This window comes from Vicia villosa, linkage group LG4 (assembly GCF_029867415.1).
Source record: "Vicia villosa cultivar HV-30 ecotype Madison, WI linkage group LG4, Vvil1.0, whole genome shotgun sequence".
NCBI lineage: Eukaryota > Viridiplantae > Streptophyta > Magnoliopsida > Fabales > Fabaceae > Vicia > Vicia villosa.
The window spans coordinates 115,650,912-115,669,367 of NC_081183.1; the positions used below are offsets into that span (position 1 = coordinate 115,650,912).

The window sequence follows — 18,456 nt, forward strand, 5'->3', positions numbered from 1 at the left end:
TGAAGCTGTTCATGTTTTTTCTCAGGCTGCAAAATCTATTGGGTCACGTTCTTAGGTGGGATCACGTCTATCTCCGCTGTATTAATGAAAAATATATTATCATGATTTAAATTTAAAGAGGAAGAATTAGAGCACTTTCTTTTCTAACACTCTTTTTAACACTCCTCTTTTATTACATAAAACACCATGTTTATGTGAGACTCATTTTCAAATTAAGGGATCAAAATGTGTTTCTTCCAACAAGAGAATAGTGGAAGAGTGTTAAAAAAAAGAGTGATTCTAGCTCTCAGATCCTAAAATGAACTCAGGGTAGTAATTGACAATGTTGAAAACTTTATGTCAAGAACTATTCATTCTTGAACTTATATTTCATTTTTATCACAGGGATAACAATGAGTTGACTGGGAGAAGAACATATGAATATTTTTTATTTTTATTGAATGCCAACTAATGATAATATGATAAACTCAAACAAAAAAGTTATAGTTTGGTTGATTTAAGTATGTTATACATCGGGAATCTTAGAGCAATCTTAATTAACTCAGCAATAGCATTTATAAGCAAAATGGTTCTTCTTGGTCACATATGGAGACATGTATTCATAAGCTGAAGCAGATGAACTCACTATTTCACTTGGAACTATTATTTGATTTTTGCCTAACACAATTCTCATCCCAGCAACAGTTTCATAGAATAACCCTCCCGGAATTGAAGGCACAAAGATATCACTTTGAGAACATACGTAGAAATCAATGGCCTTCTCAACTTCAATGCTTTCTGAGCTTAGAAACTTTTCTTTCTCAGTGGCTGACATTACATTTTCCTGTTGCAGCATAAGATATGAAAATTTTATCCACCAAACATGACAATGAAATAAAATTGTTTAAACAAAAAAAAGTTACCTTGGTATATGTTTTTGGGAACATATATCTAAATGAATTAAGATCAGTACTCCATTTAGTCTGAGTGACATAAACAACAGTTTCTTGACCAAATCCTATTTTCTTCAGAAACTCACCAATCTCATGTCCTTGGTAACATTGTTTTCTACCACTTTCATCTTTTCCATTACACCCAGTTCTCAATTCCACTGCAACAAATTGTCCATTTGATTCCTGGCTCCATGTTTGTAGATTTTGGACTATTGACTCAGCTACTTCTTGTATCTCTGATTTCAACTCAAGTGTTCCAAACATTGCTTGACATGAAAGTAAGTCCATGCTGTTGTTATTTCTTGAGGGAAAGTTTGATTCAATCTTAATAATCCCTTTTGTTTTGTAGATTGGTTTGATTTTCTTCACAATGTAGTCTTGTGAGACCTTGTTTGGTACTTTTACAATTGGTGTGTTTATTGTAGACACATGAGGAGGGAGTGTTTTTGTTACTTTCACCAACCTATTTAGCTTATTTAAAATATTTTCAACATCATAAACATCTCCAAGATTCCTGAAATGAAATAGCTTAAGTGATTATGTATAAGCTATTTTTTTTATAGCAAAAGATAACATAGAGTTAAGAAAATAGAGCACACACATGCTATATCCTGATTTGCTATTCTTGATATCAGGAAGAACAAGAGTGGCTCCTAGGTATCTGGCTACAACCACTGCATCTGCAATCTGAGCAAAACAAACAAAATGTTAACCATGTTTAAACTCCAATAGGTAATTCGTAATATTAACCTAAAGAAAATTAAAGTGTTGTAACAATTAACAAACCTGTAAGATATGATACTCAGGGCCATTTGTTAAGGAGAATATGATAAAACCTTTATATTGTTCTTCTTGCTCTGCAGGTTAATAAAAGAGAGTCATGAACAAGTCTCGTGTCAATTAGAAAGTAATTGCAATCTACGCGTTCATCATTGTGTTTGTCTTTGATTGCTTGCATTGCAAGAAATGCTTATCATTTGGCATTGAGAGGCAGGTTTGATACAAGAGAGATAAATTTTTTATACCAAAGAATTAGTTTCGATACAAGAGAAACACGAGAGACTTGTGAGAGGTTATCAAATCAGGAAATACATAGTGAGGTGTGTGAATTTAGTGTTCTTACTCAACAATCATGAATACAAATGGTAGATTTTCATCTAACATCTTAGTTTTTGATGAAAGCAATTGAGAAAGATGGAATGCTTTGAAGAAATTATTTTTTTGAGCTCAATATATACTTGAAATGGTGAAGAATGACGATGAAGAATTGGGAGCAAAACCTACAAATGGACAAAGGGCCACATTCACAAATTTGAAGAAAAAAGATTGTATGATTTTGTTCTACATCAATAAAATAAGGATGCTCGTCATTTTGAAGAGATCTCAAATGTGACAAGATCGAAAGAGACATCAGACATCCTAAAGAAGTACCATAATTATGGAGAAAAGGTGAAACAAATTAAACTTCAATCTTTAAGGAGGAAACATGAGCTGATGCGGATGGAAGAAGACCAAAAATTAGTGATTACTTCTCTAAGTTGATTGTAGTGGTGAATCAAATAAAGATTAGTGGTGAAGTTATTTATGATCAACAAGGAATTGAAAAAGTGACGAGGTCTTTGACTTCAAGATGTTACTTCATTGTGGTGGCAATTCAAGAATCTAAAGATGTGAAAATCATACAAATTGAGGAACTACAGAGGTCTTTGGAGGCACATAAGCTCACAGTGATTGATAGAGGCATTGAGAGGTCAGCTCAACAAGCTTTACAGGCTCAAGTGGTGAAGAAAAATTGAAATGAAAGGACTAGTGCGATACGTTTTGAAGAGTTGATGGGACAATATAATTCTTTTCTAAATTAAGAAGAGATTAAAATGAATTCTATGATTAACATTGAGTACCTAAAATGATATTAAACCTTCATTGTTCTTCATTGTGGGTATGTATTTGATTGCATCTACTGCTGCACTAACACTTATTGCAATTGTAATATCAACCGTATCCTCTACATTTTTACCATAATATAATGTTTCACACATAAGTGCAACTCATACCGCAATTTTTTTACCATAATAAAATGGTTCACACGTAAGTGCAACTTCTACCGCAATTTTAAACTATGACTATGACTATGATTTAAAACCTTACTTGTGTCTACTTGATAAAGCTTCAATGGTCATCAACAAGCAACAAAACAAACTAACCAAAAAGATCATGAAGAGTGAGAGCTTACTGAGTGCAGAAGGAGGATTCCAGCATGGTTTCAGTCCTTTTTCATTTTTCTTGAAAGGCTTTTTGCTTAGATGTGAAACTGTGGCCAGACTTGGTTGAGTAACTGTTACTGATTCACGTTGGGAAATTTCTGTAGCTTGAATTTCAACCTTCACATAGTTAGTACAAACAAAAGTTTATCAGTAAAAATCTGTTCCATGATCCAAATGTTGTCTTATCTAATTTTAGCTTACATAGTCATCATATTGATATCACATAATCCAAATAATTGATATTAATGTTTATGTATGTAATAAACATCATAAAATAGGACAAGTTAGTTTGACTAAATAGCTTATCACTTTATTTTTCATGAAAAAACAATAACATATATTCTCATCTATTTTATTTTGACATATCCCTTCGCTTTGTCTATAGAAAAAAAAGATGTGACTCTTTTTTTTCTTCATATAATCTTACATTTAAAATTAAAAAATTATTTAAACATAATTCTTTTATGCCATTTTACATTACTAAGTTTAATCAATAATTTATTAAATATTATAAATTCAATTAGCTTATTTGCTTTAAACTAAGAAATTCAACTCAAATCATGAAATTTAAAATAATTAGTTATAAGTTAATTTATCATCTATCATTTTTTTAACACAAACGCTTATGTTTTCTTATGGTCAGTGACTCAATTGTCAATCTCTCACTACTATTTTGTATTTTTTTATAAAGAAAATCATGAACTTAAAGAATGTGAAATTATTAGCAAATGTAATAGTAGTAGAGTGATTGATTTCACAAAATGTAGAATTGATCACACGACTAAAAAAAAACCCTAATCCATTGATATCATGAATAATTCCTAAGAAAGCAAAATAGAATAACTCTAAGTGACAAGGAAACTATATAACAATTCATCATATATAATTTCTTTTAAAGAGAAAGGAATCAAGCTTATAATCTAATGTAAAATTACCTTGGATGAAAGCTATTAAAAAAAAGCTAATAATAAAAGATGATAAGTGACTTACATCATTAATTGAATAATCAAAATGATCCTTCTTGATCATATTACCAAGCATCATGAACATTGAGAGAGTGAGAAGGCCAGCAAAGGCTTGCCTCAAGTCCATTGAAGACATTTTCTCTTCAATCACAAACTTGACAACTCTATAGAATCACCACAAAGTCTCTATAAAAAGCCATGTTTCACACTGACCTAAGAAAAAACAAACATCACAATTAAGCTAGTGATGAAATGTGGAAATATTGTTGGAGATAATGCCAAATAAAAAGAAAAAAAAGCCAACCCTTTTGAGACAAGAATCATTATTCATTACGTACCCTTTGTTCTAAAATTTATTCAATTGTAGTAATACTCCTTTTATAAGCTCAAGGTTGCTTGACCTAGATTCACTAAAAAGAAGAAAGCCTTTTAATTTTTAAATTCTAATGCATTTTTGGTGGATGTGACACGTTGGAAAATTTGTGTCCTTTACTGCATTTTAGTTTCATGTGTTATATAAGCTAAGCTAAATAATCTTTTGTTCACACATGCATGCACATTGGTTTCAATTGAGTTAACAGGTGATCTTTTCTGACACAAGTTTCATCATGCAGAATGATATCACTTAAAAAAAATAAAAAAGAAAAAGTAAAGTTTTATTAATTTCAATTAAGTTTCACGTATGAGGCATTTATAATTGATTCTGGACGTCGAAAATTGATTGTAACGTGTTTGATTGATCTCGAGCAGAATTGATTATGTTTTTCAGAATTGATTCTACTTGAAGCTAGGATTTGTAGCTTTTGATCAAACGTGATTTGCCGTGTTGACATAATGAAGATGTATTAATTTATTGAGTATTTTGTTTCGAATTAGATGACAATCCATCTCGATATATTTAATTTGTCCGTTCGTGAAAGACTGGATTGTTGACAATGTGAACTGCGTTTTGGTTGCCATAGTATATTGTTAAAGGTGTAGAGCGAGGAATATGAAAATCATCTATTAGATATAGTAACCATTGAGCCTCACATCACCTGTTGGATAAAGCCTGATATTTCACTTTGGATGAGGACCTAGAGAGAACCTGCTGCCTTTTTCTATTCCAACTTATGATGAAATATCAAACAATCTTAAGTGCTGCGTGCAAATGTGTTGTTGTTGGTTTAGAGAGGAACTACCTCAACATGCTTACATAATAACCTATATCAGGACGAGAGTGTGTAAGGTATATTAATTTACCAATTAATCTCCTAAATTGAGTAGGATCAGGTAGGAGGTTGTCAAGATCATAATCTAGTTGTGAGTTGGGTCCATAGGCATTCAAGCCAGTTTGAATTTTGTTCTGGACCAGCCAAAGACCAAATTAATTAAGGCCTAATCCATCTCAAATCCACTCTACTCGAACTAAATTATAAAAAATTTCACATGCTAAGAGCAAGGTACGATCTCTGATTTCCACTTTCATTATACTCATCTTGAATCTTGAACTGACTTGGCGTTGGAGTGCTAACCATGCAAGTCCACTCCTCGCCACCATAAAGGAGATCGGAGCTACCGTTTAAGATCACCAGTTATCCAAATGTCTTCATTTATGGTTACTTTGTGGTGCTAGAGTATCCATTTCTGGTTTCCGAACAGAACAATGACACCTTTTGTGGGGAACGACTTTTCATACCTACGTTTTCCACAAAAACCATGTTCACTTCGCAAACACAATCGAACAAGCTCAGAAGCTCCATATCTAGATTCTTGCGGTTCATATCCAAATCTCTGATTGACCAATTTGTGACCTCCTTAGGTTACCGCATCAAGAAAAAACCAACCTCTGATTCCTACGTTCATGTCGAATCCGGAATTGACCCTCTTTTTAATTGTTCACAACTCTCAGAATCGAGAGCGCTTATAAGCAAAAGTAAAGACCTGTCGTAGTCAATTTAGTTAAACACTGTCTCCAGTTTAATTTCTCATTGTCAAGATCTTCAATTTCCTGGAAAACTCCACAAAATACCGAAAGGAAGAGTCTAAGGCCCAAATCTAGGGTTTCCCCAGGGTGTGAAGGAAATTTCCATGAAGATTGGGACGAAGACTCGTAATTCACCTTATGATCTATTTGCGTCCATACTTCCCGCCGATGTCGGGGGTGCTTATAGGGGCAACATAATAAGGATACTGCAAGTTCATAGTTAATGGCGCCCGGATATCACAAGTTCATAGTTAACATCGGGCACTGATCTAACACTAGGGTGCATCATAAGGGCACCCCGCGATTTCCACTTGATGCACCAGGGTCTCCTTAAATTGAATCATAGAGCACATGGTCGCTAAGCACGCTCAGAGAAAGATATTTCGAACTCTAAATGCAAGGAGACTGGTCGATAACAACCTCCAACCGCCGTTCAACATTCTTGTTCGTAGGGAAAGACTAAACGAGCTTATTAAGGAATAATGTCCATGTCAGAGCATAATTTTGCGTCCTAGGAAAGCTCTCCATCAAGCTAGATTCACAACAGGAGCACCTTAGATCTACTTGAGGTAGATATCCACTCCGAAAAAGGAAGGAAGGTGGAGAATATTAACCTTAATGATCAAAAAGCGCCTCACGGAGGCATCGGGAAGAGAAACTCAAAGAGCCCAAAAATCAACGGTCGACGTCAAGCTACGTCCCCAAAGTCGTTGACCATTCAAATAAACATCACCAAGTAAAAGTAAGATGAGGCACCCCGGACACCGTCCAACCAAAGTAAACTCTTCCAACCTAGAGCTTCAGACAAAGACAACGACCAAAGACCTCGTATACTGTTCTTCAATGCCGAAGTCGTCGATGAAGGTTATCTACCTCGTCACTTTATTATTTTTTTGTAACAAATTCAATTCATTATTAATATGAAAAATATATATATATATATATTCGCATATCCTTTTTCTTCCTCTATTGTATGATTCTTTGTCTCTTTTTTAGCTACAACGCTTGAGACAAGGGAGCAAAGAAAAAATGCATGAATGTGTATTCGATACAGACTTAACGCTACTATGCGATTCTTATACGACTTCTGCTAGAACAAGATTTGTTCTGATCAATTATCTTAGTTTTGATGATAACAATAATATGAATTTTGCTTAAGATAATATGGTACTCTAATCCAATGCAATTTCCTTTTCAGGAAATATATAAAGAGTATGCATAATTCAGCGCTCAGAAGCTTTGTCTCAAAGGGTTCAGCATGCAACACCAGAACATGGTCTGGCAAGACATCAGAAGATGGTCGAAGCAGAATCAGAACATGGGTCTATGGAAGCATCAGAAGAACATGAGATCAAAAGCACTGAAGTTCTGATGGTATCACGCTCAGAAGCACTTCAAGGTCAGAAGATCAGAAGATGCTTTGCACCAAGCTGTTTGACTCTGATGATATTCAAACGTTATATTCACAAACATCAGATCAGAAGGAAGTACAAGTGGCAAGCTACGCTGACTGACAAAAGGAACGTTAAAAGCTATTATAGGCAACGTCAGTAGACACAGCGTGAACAAGGCTCGAGGTAGTTGACAAAAGCGTATAACATTAAATGCGATGCTGTACGGAACACGCAAAGCATTAAATGCACTCAACGGTCATCTTCTCCAACGCCTATAAATATGAAGTTCTGATGAGAAGCAAGGTTAACGATTCTGAACAAAACAACTCATATTAACTTGCTGAAACTCTGTTCTATTCAAAGCTCAGAATCTTCATCTTCATCAAAGCTCACTACATTGCTGTTGTAATATATTAGTGAGATTAAGCTTAAACGTTAAGAGAAATATCACAGTTTGTGATTATAGCTTTTAAGAAGCAATTGTAATACTCTTAGAATTGATTACATTAAGTTGTAAGGAACTAGAGTGATCGTGTGGATCAGAATACTCTAGGAAGTCTTAGAGGTTATCTAAGCAGGTTGTAACTAGAGTGATCGTGTGGATCAGAATACTCTAGAAAGTCTTAGAGGGTATCTAAGCAGTTGTTCCTGGAGTGATCAGTGTGTGATCAGAAGACTCTGGAAGACTTAGTTGCTGACTAAGTGGAGAACCATTGTAATCCGTGCGATTAGTGGATTAAATCCTCAGTTGAGGTAAATCATCTCTGCGGGGGTGGACTGGAGTAGTTTAGTTAACAACGAACCAGGATAAAAATAACTGTGCAATTTATTTTTATCTGTCAAGTTTTTAAAGCTACACTTATTCAAACCCCCCCCTTTCTAAGTGTTTTTCTATCCTTCAATTGGTATCAGAGCGCCGGTTCTAAGGTGCAAGCACTTAACCGTGTTTAGAAAAGATTCAGGAAGAGAAAAACGCTTCAGTAAAAGATGGCTGATGAAACTGCAAAGTCTACATCTACATCTGGCTCTGCTGAGCAACACAACGGTAACAATGGTTATACTAGACCGCCGGTATTTGATGGTGAAAACTTTGAATACTGGAAAGATAAACTGGAAAGTTACTTTCTTGGTCTAGATGGTGATCTATGGGATCTTCTGATGGATGGTTACAAACATCCAGTAAATGCCAGTGGCGTAAAGCTGACAAGGCAAGAAATGAGTGATGATCAGAAGAAGCTTTTCAGGAATCATCATAAATGCAGAACTGTTTTGCTGAATGCTATCTCTCATGCTGAGTATGAGAAGATATCTAACAGGGAAACGGCCTATGACATATATGAGTCCTTGAAAATGACTCATGAAGGAAATGCTCAAGTCAAGGAGACTAAAGCTCTCGCTTTAATCCAGAAGTATGAAGCCTTCAAGATGGAGGATGATGAAGACATTGAAAAGATGTTTTCAAGATTTCAAACTCTTACTGCTGGATTGAGAGTTCTTGACAAGGGATACACCAAGGTTGATCACGTAAAGAAGATCATCAGAAGCTTACCCAGAAGATGGGGTCCTATGGTAACTGCATTTAAGATTGCGAAGAATCTAAATGAAGTCTCTTTGGAAGAGCTGATCAGTGCCCTGAGGAGTCATGAAATTGAACTGGATGCAAACGAGCCTCAAAAGAAAGGTAAGTCTATTGCATTAAAATCCAATATCAAGAAATGCACTAACGCTTTTCAGGCTAGAGAAGAAGATCCTGAAGAATCAGAATCTGAAGAAGAAGATGAACTGTCCTTGATCTCCAGAAGGCTAAATCAACTCTGGAAGAACAAGCAAAGGAAGTTCAGAGGCGTCAGAAGTTCAAAGAAATTTGAACGTGGAGAATCTTCTGATGACAGAAGATTTGACAAGAAGAAGGTCATGTGCTATGAATGCAATGAGCCTGGACACTTCAAGAATGAATGTCCAAAACTTCAGAAGGAAAATCCCAAGAAGAAGTTTCATAAGAAGAAAGGTCTTATGGCAACCTGGGATGAGTCAGAAGATGATTCAGACTCTGAAGATGAGCAGGCTAACTGTGCGCTGATGGCGACAGAAGATGACGGATCAGAATCTACATCAGAATCAGATTCTGAAGAGGTATTTTCTGAATTTACTAGAGATGAGTTAGTTTCCGGTCTAACTGAACTTCTGGAATTCAAGTCTCAGATTAGTCTCAAATACAAAGAGCTGAAAAAGCTATTTGAATTTGAAACAAAGAAGCTTGAGTTGGAGAATTCTGAATTAAAAGAAAAACTTTTAAAATTATCCAATAATGTTGGATCTCCTTCTGATTCAGAAAAATCCACTCCTAGTCTAAACCATATTCTGAAAGAATATGATTTAAGTTTCAGGAAGTTCTTATCTAGAAGTATTGGCAGAAGTCAGCTAGCTTCTATGATATATGCTGTGTCTGGAAACAAAAGAGTCGGCATTGGTTTTGAGGGTGAAACCCTATACAAACTTGAACCTGTTGATGAAATGAAATTCACATACAAGCCATTGTATGATCAGTTCAAGTATGGCCACTCCCATGATATTAGGCACACTTCACATGCTCAAAGTTTTCACATAACACACACCAAAAAGCATGTGACACAACCTAGGAAATATCATGAAACTCACATTAAAAATTATCATGCTGTTCCTTCTATTGCTTACAATGTTAAACCCAAGTTCAATCAGAACTTGAGAAAATCTAACAAGAAAGGACCCAAGAAGATGTGGGTACCAAAGAAAAAGACTATTTTTTTTGCAAATTCTCTTGGCGACAAAGAAGATAAAAGTCAACATGTCATGTCACCTGGACTCAAGTTGGTCTCAACACTTGAAGGGAAGAAGGACTGTCTTCCAAGTTCTGGTACTTAAATCTGTTGAAGAAACTATGTTCGTAGGAGATCAGAAAAGAAAGTTTATTAGTCTTGGAACCATCTGTTTTGTTTGTTTCTAATGCAATGATGTTTCGTTCTTGATTATTCTGAATGCTCTAAATGCTACAGAATATACAATATTGAAACATTGATTGTGGACGAATCAATAAATATCTGGTTTGATGATAAACTTGTTTCTGATGAAACAAAGCAGCTTAAGAATTTCTGCAGATACAGTTTTGTCTTATCAGAAGCTGCAGAACAAAGAAGTGAATCTCCAGAAGCTGTGTATATCAGAAGTAATGGATCAGAAGATCATTCAGATTTATATCAGCACACTTCAGAAGGAATGTTTCCAGAAGAGAATCTTGATCTATTCAGAAGCAGTGATTGGAATCAGAAAGCGTAAAGCCTATTGAATATTTCACACCTGTCATCCATTATCTAATGATGAACACGTGTCTCTACGGTCAGTACGAAGCGTGCAGTTGAAAAGACGCCGACCTAGGTAACTGTATTAAATCATTTCATTTACCATGCTATCTCTCCTAATGTCATTTCTCATTTAATGCAAAATGATTTAAATTTTTTTTCAAATCTTTTAAATAGCCCGCTTCAACTTCATTCTTTTCTCCGTCTCTCTATTTTGTTGTACATTTTTTTTCGCTGCATCTGTTTTTCTTTTTCAAACCCTAGTCTTTGTTCTAATCTTACGACATAATCATCATGAACTCTTCCTCTTGTTCATCTTCCTCAAAAGAAAGACTTACTTCTTCACAAATCCTTCTACGAAATTATGAATATGCTCCTTTGAAAACTTGCTTGATACCCACGAAGGACTTGGAGGTTTTATGTGAAACTGCTGTGGACTTAAACAATCTTAAAGCGAATGGCTTTAAGTGTGATGCAAGAATCCTTGAGCAAGGATGGTCCAAGTACCTTAATAGATTGGTTGGTCCAATTTATCCTGATCTTGTGAAGGATTTCTGGGTACATGCAACGGTTACCCCAACGGCCATCATTTCATTCGTGCTAGGGCATGAAGTGGTTATCTCTGAAAAACTGATCAGGAAGCTATACAATCTGAATGATGAAGAAGGTTGGTCTGGTTTTCGACATGCATCTGTTGATTGGTCGATAGTTGAAAAACAAATCTCTCAGTCTTCTGGGATTGACTCGAATAACACAGGCACCTTGAGGCCATTTTATAGAGTATGGGCTGAGATTATTCTGGGTTCTCTTCACCACAGAAAAAGAATGCTCTCCTCTTCTTACATCAGTCCAGATCACAAGCACACTCTTTTCTGCATTGGCAAAAAGACTGAGATCAACATTTCTCACATTCTGTTTGAGAATCTGAAGACTTCAATCCTTGAGTCAAGAGAAGAGGAAAGGGCGAAGTACCCTCATCTTTCAAGAACGACTATTCCGTTTGGAAGAATGATTTCAGACATTCTTACTGAAAGCAAAGTGCTGGACTCCATCAGAAAACTCAATGCATCCCATTTGCTTGGAGTAGTTCAAGGTCCCATTTTTAATGGTGTGGATTTGTTCAGATTAGAACTCATTCAAAATGTACCTTCTGTGTGCCCAAGCTTTCCTGACATTCTCTCAAGAAGAGTTGCTGTTGAAGGTTTTGCCTCCTTGTTTCAAGAAGAACTACATCAGGTTGTCAAGTCTTACCTGGAAGATTGTGTTAGGAAGCAATCAGATATTGATCCTGCTTGGATCCGTGGCAGAGTACTTCCGTCCAAGGCTGACCTTTTGAAGAAGGATCAGAAAGAACAAAAGGCTAGGAGTAAAAGAAAAGCCCGAGAAGATGAGGCTAAGAAAGCCAAGAAGTTGAGAGTCACCTTTGATCCTGACAAGGTGGACTCTGAAGAACGAAGGGAGAAAAGGATTAGAGATTCCTTTCGCAGAACCAGATCTTCTTCTTCTGTGCAAATCTCCAGGCAGGTTTTTACTCCACCTCCCTCTGTCCCTAAACCATCCTTCCAATCACCTCCATCTGAACCAAAAATAAACTTCACCTTACCAAATCTGTCTCCATCAACCTCCTCCTCTCCCATTCTAAATCCCACTCCTCTAAATATCCTTCCCCCAACTCCTTCTGATAATACTTTCTCACCAATTCCCTTTACAAATAATCCATCCTCATCAATCATTCTCTCAGCTATTCCCTCCTCCTCATCCACCGCACCTCCACCTTCTGTATCCAATCCCTTACCTACCAGAAAATCAAAACCTTTTTGTCCTCTCTACCCGAACTACAAATTCACCCTCAATCCGCCTGAACCTGAACTCTCTACCTACCTGGAACTTTTCAGATATGAAGTAATCAATGGCTTAGACCTTCTGAAGGAAGCCTTCCTAAATGGTCTGAATGATGTTTCTACAAGAAATATCTGGAAAAGATTTCGCAAGGTGTTTCAAGAAGAAGCAATGGGAGTACAGAAAAGACTTGTGGCTGCTGCCCCACGACCTCGTGGAATCCTAAGGAATTATGAAGACGTCTGGTTTGCTAGTCTCAAAGGAAGACATCTGTTGGAAGAGAAGCCCTTCTTGGATGAGATGGAACAATTAAGACTGGCTGCTGAAATGGAAGCAAATCCATGCAGGGATATTGTTATCTTTATTCCTGATTATCCTGTTCTGCTCGGAGACTTCAAGACTCTCTTTGACTATCTGAGGGAAAACCCTTCTGAGAAAGACCCAAGCTTGGTCATTCCAGAAGTTGTTAACCCACCAGAAAGTGAAGGTCCTTCTGCTCCCAGGAATCTAGCTGCCATTCTTCAGGCACTTGAGAATGGAGACTCGGAAATTCCTGCTGCAGAATATGGAGATGCTTCTATGCAAGAAGCAGATGCTGAAGATCATGTTGCTGAATCAGATCCTGTTGAGGAAATCCCTGCAAATGATCTATCCATGGAAGCTACAGATCAAGTTGCTATTCCTGTGGTTGAAAGCGGTGAAGCTTCTTCTGATGAACCTTCTCGTCTTGCAAGGACTCTGGAAGAAATTCAGAAGAGACAGGATGAGCAAAGCTCACTCAATGCTGAGTATAGAGCTTTCATGGTGAGGCAAGATGGACACAACAATGAGGTTCAAGAGATGCTGGCCAAGATCTTGTCAAGGCTAGGGCCATCTTAGATTGAGTCTGTGTTGTTTCTTTTCGTTGCATCTGTTTTTTTGTGCATCTGATCTTGCTTATCTTCATGTACTTCTGTACCTGCTGTTTGAACTTCAATGAAATCTTCTTCTTCCTCCGTGTGTTTCGTTTTGTTTGTCTCTGAATCTTTTTTGTTTTTTGATGATATGACAAAAAGGGGGAGAAATATGTGATAAATGATTTGATTAATCTATCAGTTGCTGGGTAAAGCTCCCACACATGTACTAACAAGAACTGCAAGTTCTATATGGTTTAAGTGTTTTGCAGGTATAAAGAAGTGAAGAGAATCTTCAAAGCAAACACAAGAAGCAAAACCATAAGAAGTGTTATTCTGTAAAAAGAATAAGCTCATGGAAACTGAAGCAAGCTAAGTGCTATCAAGCTTCAGAAATCAGAAGCAAGAATGAATCAGAAGCACTGATAATGGAATTTGATCCATATTTGTCTATTTGCTCTGACAAAATTCTATTTGCTCTGATACATTATTTTAGCCTATATGGCTCTGATACATATCATGTGTTCTAATATACATTTTATGTTCTGACTCGTTCATGCTGACTTTTGTCGTTTAGTTTTTGTTCTGTAACATTTCAGGATGTAGAGATGCTCTGATGATGCTCTGGTACATTCAACAATGTTCTGATACAAATCTAGCATGAAATGATGTTGGTAGAAATTCAAAGCTCTGAAGCTATCTGAGGGAAGCAGAAATCAGAAGCTGTGAATGTTCTAAAGATCCAGAAAACTCAAGTTCTGAAAATGTCCTAAATGGAAGCAGAAATCACAAGCTGTGAATGTTCTGAAGATCAAAGAAATTCAAGTTCTGAAGCTGTCCTAAATGGAAGCAGGAATCAGAAGCTGTGAATGTTCTGAAGATCAAAGAAATTCAAGTTCTGAAGCTGTGCTAGATGGAAGCAGGAATCAGAAGCTGTGAGTGTTCTAGGGATCTAAAGAAATTCTAGTTCTGAAGCTGTCCAATGGAAGCAGAAGTCAGAAGCTATGAATTCTCTGAAGACAGAAGCCTATGTGATCGTCTCTGAAGGATAGAAAAACACTTAGAAAGGGGGGGTTTGAATAAGTGTAGCTTTAAAACTTGACAGATAAAAATAAATTGCACAGTTATTTTTATCCTGGTTCGTTGTTAACTAAACTACTCCAGTCCACCCCCGCAGAGATGATTTACCTCAACTGAGGATTTAATCCACTAATCGCACGGATTACAATGGTTCTCCACTTAGTCAGCAACTAAGTCTTCCAGAGTCTTCTGATCACACACTGATCACTCCAGGAACAACTGCTTAGATACCCTCTAAGACTTTTCTAGAGTCTACTGATCCACACGATCACTCTAGTTACAACCTGCTTAGATAACCTCTAAGACTTTCCTAGAGTTTTCTGATCCACACGATCACTCTAGTTCCTTACAACTTAATGTAATCAATTCTAAGAGTATTACAAATGCTTCTTAAAAGCGATAATCACAACTGTGATATTTCTCTTAACGTTTAAGCTTAATCTCACTAATATATTACAACAGCAATGTAGTGAGCTTTGATGAAGATGAAGATTCTGAGTTTTGATTTGAACAGCGTTTCAGCAAGTTAATTTGAGTTGTTTGTTCAGGATCGTTAACCTTGCTTCTCATCAGAACTTCATATTTATAGGCGTTTGGAGAAGATGACCGTTGAGAGCATTTAATGCTTTGCGTGTTCCGTACAGCATCGCATTTAATGTTATACGCTTTTGTCAACTACCTCGAGCCTTGTTCACGCTGTGTCTACTGACGTAGCCTAGAATAGCTTTTAACGTTCCTTTTGTCAGTCAGCGTAGCTTGCCACTTGTACTTCCTTCTGATCTGATGTTTGTGAATACAACGTTTGAATATCATCAGAGTCAAACAGCTTGGTGCATAGCATCTTCTGATCTTCTGACCTTGAAGTGCTTCTGAGCGTGATACCATCAGAACTTCAGTGCTTCTGTTCTCTTGTTCTTCTGATGCTTCCATAGACCCATGTTCTGATTCTGCTTCGACCATCTTCTGATGTCTTGCCAGACCATGTTCTGATGTTGCATGCTGAACCCTTTGAGACAAAGCTTCTGAGCGCTGAATTATGCGTACTCTTTATATATATTTCCTGAAAAGGAAATTGCATTGGATTAGAGTACCATATTATCTTAAGCAAAATTCATATTATTGTTATCATCAAAACTAAGATAATTGATCAGAACAAATCTTGTTCTAACAATCTCCCCCTTTTTGATGATGACAAAAACATATATAAATGATATGAATTTGCGATCAGAAAAAATAGACGGCAAAAGACAAATTACACAGCTATAGCATAAGCATATGAATATGTCTCCCCCTGAGATTAACAATCTCCCCCTGAGATAAATAATCTCCCCCTGAAATAAATACTCGAAGAACTTTAATAAAAGACTTCCCTGATTATTTCGGTAGAGACGATCATATAAGCTTCTTGTCTTCAGAGAATTCATAGCTTCTGACTTCTGCTTCCATAGGACAACTTCAGAACTAGAATTTCTTTAGATTCCTAGAACACTCACAGCTTCTGATTCCTGCTTCCATCTAGGACAGCTTTAGAACTTGAATTTCTTTGATCTTCTGAACATTCACAGCTTCTGACTTCTGCTTCCATCTAGGACAGCTTCAGAACTTGAATTTCTTTGATCTTCTGAACATTCACAGCTTCTGATTTCTGCTTCCATTTAGGACAGCTTCAGAACTTGAGTTTTCTGGATCTTTAGAACCTTCGCAGCTTCTGATTTCTGCTTCCCTCGGATAGCTTCAGAGCTTTGAATTTCTACCAACATCACTTCATGCTAGATTTGTATCAGAACATTGTTGAATGTACCAGAGCATCATCTGAGCATCTCTACATCCTGAAATGTTACAGAATAAAAACTAAACGACAAAAGTCAGCATGAACGAGTCAGAACATAAAATGTATATTCGAACACATGATATGTATCAGAGCCATATAGGCTAAAATAATGTATCAGAGCAAATAGAATTTTGTCAGATCAAATAGACAAATATGGATCAAATTCTATTATCAGTGCTTCTGATCTCTGAAGCTTGACAGCACTAAGCTTGCTTCAGTTTCCATGGTTTTGCTTCTTGTGTTTGCTTTGAAGATTCTCTTCACTTCTTTATACCTGCACAACACTTAAACCATATAGAACTTGCAGTTCTTGTTAGTGAATATGTGGGAGCGTTACCCAGCAACTGATAGATTTAATCAAATCATTTATCATTTATCTTCTCCCCCTTTTTGTCATAGCATCAAAAAGAATATTCCAAAAGATTCAGATGAATAAAACGACAAATAAAATTACTGGAATGTAAATGACGGAAGGTTTTCATTGATAATCAAAAAAGATTACAAGAGAGGAATGCAGGAAAACAGATGCAACAAGGAAAGAGAAACTACAAAGACCAAAGGACTAAGATCCTAGCCTACGCAAAATCCGCGCCAGAACATCATGAATCCCGTCAGTGCTTGTAGCTTGCCTTGCCATGAAGGAGCGAAACTCAGCATTGGCTGCTTCTTGCGCGTCCAAACGAGAAGCCAGCATAGCTTGATTCTGATGAAGAGTTTCCAAGATCTCCATCAGAGCTGAGGTTTCACCAGAAGAGGAGGCACCTGAATTTCTGCCAAAAGGGACAGCAATCTCAGCAGGGTGATCTTCTGGGAGATCTTCAGCTTGTGCATCTTCCATTTCCTCATCTGAGTCTGACTCAGAAGTAGCCTTAGCATATTCTGGTTCAGGCAGCTCAGAAGTTCCATCTTCCAACGCTTGAAGAATAGCTGCTAGGTTTGTTGGAGGAGTAGGACCAGCAACTTCAGCAGGATAAACCACTACTGGAAAGACCATGTGAGGTGCTCTTTCAGAAGGGTTCATTCTGAACCAGTTGAACAGCCACTGAAAATCTCCAGTCAGCACAGGAAACCATGGTCTCCACACCACGATGTCTCTGCAGAGATTTTCTTCTTCCAACTCATATGCTGGTATCTTCCTTTCAAGAACACTTCTGTTCCTGATGAGATGGTGATGGCTGCTCTCACCAACTTCCAACCGGAGACCACGAACACCAGGAGCTTCAGACATAATCCTTCTCTGAGTGTCTGTAGCCTTATCCAGAAAATCCTGACGAAAGGTATTCCAAAGGTTGTTTGTAGCATACTCATCCAGATGATTAAGGTGAGCAGCACTTAGAATCTCCAACCAGCCATTTACATCAGAATGTAAAAGCTCCAGATATGATTGAGTGGTAGGGGTTGGAGGGTTGACGGTGAACCTGGAGTCGGGAAGAACAACTCTATAGGGATTAGGTGTTCTGGTGGGAAATGGGTGTGAGAGAGATGAAGAAATATCTGATGGAAGGGTTGAAGGGGAGGAGATATCAGATGGTGAAGAAGGTGGTTCCGAGAGGATGAATGAGGAGGAAGAGGTGGTGGAGGTCTTTGAAGAGGGAGGTGATTGAGGGGTACCGTCAAGGGGTTGATACACTTTGAGAGGGTCATAGGTGATCCTTACTCTTTTTGGTTTGGTCTCTGGTTCAGCAGTTGCCTTTCTCTTTTGTTTCCGAACATTATCTTGATTCCCAGAGCTTGACGATGGATTCATGATGGATTTGCAGATATTGGAAACTGCTAGGGTTTATGATATGAATGCAAAGAGAGAGAGAACGAAAAAGAAACTGTATGCAAAGTGAGAGAAATATAAAAGGGAAAAGAAACGTTTGAAGAATATAAAAAGAAAACTGAAAGGGAGTTAATGATGAAAAGCATTTAATGTTACGTGACATGAGGAGAGATAATAAAGACAAAAGACGTG

General features: G+C 37.1%; 1 protein-coding gene across 1 annotated transcript; it reads right to left on the reverse strand.

Moving 5' to 3' along the window:
- Positions 1-448: 448 nt before the first annotated feature.
- LOC131595079 (protein MANNAN SYNTHESIS-RELATED-like) lies at positions 449-4,397 on the reverse strand. The gene is made up of 6 exons (XM_058867322.1): positions 4,187-4,397; positions 3,166-3,313; positions 1,719-1,789; positions 1,534-1,619; positions 903-1,446; positions 449-823 (listed from the first exon to the last, which is right to left on the reverse strand). The coding sequence occupies exons 1-6, from the start codon at positions 4,295-4,297 to the stop codon at positions 542-544; spliced, it is 1,242 nt and encodes a 413-aa protein (XP_058723305.1). The 5' UTR covers positions 4,298-4,397; the 3' UTR covers positions 449-541.
- Between the last annotated feature and the right edge of the window lie 14,059 nt (positions 4,398-18,456).

Coding starts and splice junctions, on each gene's coding strand:
- LOC131595079 (XM_058867322.1), bottom strand. CDS start 4,297: ATGTCTTCAATGGACTTGAGGCAAGCCTTTGCTGGCCTTCTCACTCTC. Junction 1,620..1,718: donor CTGAGTATCATATCTTACAG/GTTTGTTAATTG, acceptor TGTTTTGCTCAG/ATTGCAGATGCAGTGGTTGT. Junction 1,447..1,533: donor AGCAAATCAGGATATAGCAT/GTGTGTGCTCTA, acceptor ATTTCATTTCAG/GAATCTTGGAGATGTTTATG.